Here is a 2,735-nt window from a genome sequence, read left to right as displayed (position 1 = left end):
ATTAAAAAAGTCGCTCAGCACTACAATATTTTAAAGAGTCGTAAACTGTGAATAAATGGGATAAACAGTAATAAATCCATTATTAAAATCTCAGCAATCACCTGACAACATGTCCAAAGTACGTAAGAAACAGTCTCGCCATCCTTGCTTTTAAGAAGCATTCTGGTTGTACTTCTTCTAAGAAAGATTTGTTCGTTCTTCTGGCAGTCCATGGTATATTCAATATTCTTTGCCAACACCACAATTCAAAGGTGTCAGTTCTTTTTCGGTCTTCCTTATTCATTGCCCAGTTTTTACATGCATATGATGCAATTGAAAATACCATGGCTTGGATCAGTATGCAAGTATGGTTATTCTTGCAAGTACGCATGCAGGTACGGTTGTTCTTGACACTGTAGTACAATGGTTTTATTCCAGAAGAAATATAGAAGGGTTCAAAATTTAGCAAAGGAAAGCAAATTATTTTCTTAAAGTGTGACCTTGAATCTTGAGTATCTTCAAATCTGATTTTAACCTTTTAAAGTTGTATAAATTAGGTAGCTGAACTGTATGTCAAAGAAAAAGAATAATTTTTAATTTTTGTATGTAGCTGAACTGAGGTATCTACAAAAATATTCAACTTGGATTGCATAATGTTAGCATATTACCTGGTTATATCAATATAAATTTCTTCACTAGTACAGAAAGCATATGATTAAAAAAAAATGCTACATAAAAATTGATCATTTCCTTTCAGTGTGTGTTAATTGAGGCTTTCATGCCAGAGCTGTAGATTAGAGCTCCTCTGATGGTGAAATGAAAACATGGTACGAAACAATGCAATAGGGAGAAATAATAGCCATTGAGCACCTACTACTGTGTGTCAGGTGTTATGCTAGGCAAGTTCACCTTGATTTTCACATTGAATTCTTAGACCAATCTATGAGTTTGTTGTTTTTAATCCCTATTTGCATACGAACACAGTGTGATTCAGGGGATTGATTTTCTTACCAAACGTCATACCACATTAATCAGGTGACAAAACCCAGGTGTTTTGGACTGTTATGATTGTCTTGCATCACATCATACTTAGAAGGAAGCAAACACTTTTCTTACCCTTTTCCACTTTTCATTTTAGGCCTTTACAACATACTTTGTTGATTATAATGACAAATACTGTTAATCTTCCCATTCTGCTATGCCCTTCCAGTCATACCACTGTTGGTCGACACCTTTCCACTCACATTCAGAACTTTCAGAATATTCAGCCTTTTGTTCCATTTCAGCAGGACCACGTTCTAACCTTCTAACCGGTGATTTCACAAAAATTTGGGAAAAAAAATATAGAGATAGAGATGTCTGAATGGAGAAGAGAAGGCTGATACTCAACACATGTTAATGCGTACTCAGCTGTAGTGTTTGTTTTTTTTTTTAATATGACCATATTTATTTGTTGTCCTTAGAAAATTTATTTTTGACTGGATCCAGACTTAGAAGTAGAAGCTCTCAGAGAGGACAGCCTCCGTCTCTTAGCGATCTGCTCCTGTCGTTTTTCTTTGGCCTCCTTCATTCTCTTGGCCAGAAGCTTGGCATATTCCGCGGCCTCCTCCTTATTTTTCTTGGTGTGCTGCTTCTTCAGAGCGATACGCCGTCGCTTGTGTTGCAGGACACGTGGAGTAACAAGACGCTGAATCTTGGGTTCTTTGGTCCTGGGTTTCTTGCCTTCTTTGCTCAAGGGCTTTCTCACGACATACTGGCGGACATCATCTTCTTTGGAGAGATTGAAAAGTCTGCGGATTCTGCTAGCTCTTTTGGGCCCCAAGCGACGGGGCACAGTAGTATCAGTCAACTCCGGAATATCCTTCTCCCCTTTTTTTTACAATAACCAAGTTGAGAACACTCAGATTGGCATCCACAATGCAACCCCGGACAGATTTGCGCTTTCTTTCTCCAGTTCTCCTTGGTCTGTGACAGGAATGCCCCTTACTCAGTAGCAGGCGGACGCGGCCGTGGGTCAAGACACCCTGCTTCATGGGAAAACCTTGCTTGTCATTCCCACCACTGATTCGGACAACACATCCCTTCCATTCATCACCCAGAGAGTCAGCAGCAACTTCTGTGGCCATTCTCTTCTCATAAAATGTACGAAGTTTGCGTTCATCGTCCACTTCGATGAGTTTCTGGCAGCCAGTGGCTGGGAAGGAGATGTTCAGCTTCCTGGTGAAGTAGCCGATCGCTTCCATGGCGCCACGAAAAAGCTCAGCTGTAGTTTTAATATGCTCTATGAATGCCAAAATCTTTCACTGTGACTTGATCAATTATTACAAAATATTTAGCATCAAAAATATATACATCTTATAAGAAGTTAAAGACAAACCTTTATTTTTGGTAATGGGACATATTATGTGACATCAAATGGCGTGCTTTTATGATTCCAGTGACTTGGCTTCTCAGAAATGGTGGGTACGTTTTTTTGGCAGTCTTCATGGAACACTTAGTCTTTTGCTAACATTCTCTTAACCCCCTTGGGCTAATTTCCGGTGATTGTGGAAATGGTATTCTATAGACTGTGTCTGTGAAATGTTGCAATCTTGTTACCACCTGTCCATTGTCAACTTCCTGCTCCACTTAGTAGTGTTATTCCCACTTTTTATTTTTGGTGCTACTTATAAAGGTGGAGACCTTGGTGGCCCAGTGGTTAAGAGCTACGGCTGCTAATTAAAAGCCCATTGGTTCGAATCCACCAGGCGCTCCTT

The 2,735-nt window shown here is 39.7% G+C and overlaps 1 protein-coding gene across 1 annotated transcript; it reads right to left on the bottom strand.

Moving 5' to 3' along the window:
* Positions 1-1,397: 1,397 nt before the first annotated feature.
* On the bottom strand, positions 1,398-2,222 carry LOC100672590 (small ribosomal subunit protein eS6-like). The gene is given in 2 exon segments (XM_064287434.1): positions 1,398-1,855; positions 1,857-2,222. Coding segments are annotated over 2 exon segments (774 nt in total). The 3' UTR covers positions 1,398-1,447.
* Between the last annotated feature and the right edge of the window lie 513 nt (positions 2,223-2,735).

The sequence above is a fragment of the Loxodonta africana genome, chromosome 6, assembly GCF_030014295.1.
Source record: "Loxodonta africana isolate mLoxAfr1 chromosome 6, mLoxAfr1.hap2, whole genome shotgun sequence".
NCBI classification, from domain to species: domain Eukaryota; kingdom Metazoa; phylum Chordata; class Mammalia; order Proboscidea; family Elephantidae; genus Loxodonta; species Loxodonta africana.
This window is presented reverse-complemented; position numbering and strand designations above follow the sequence as displayed.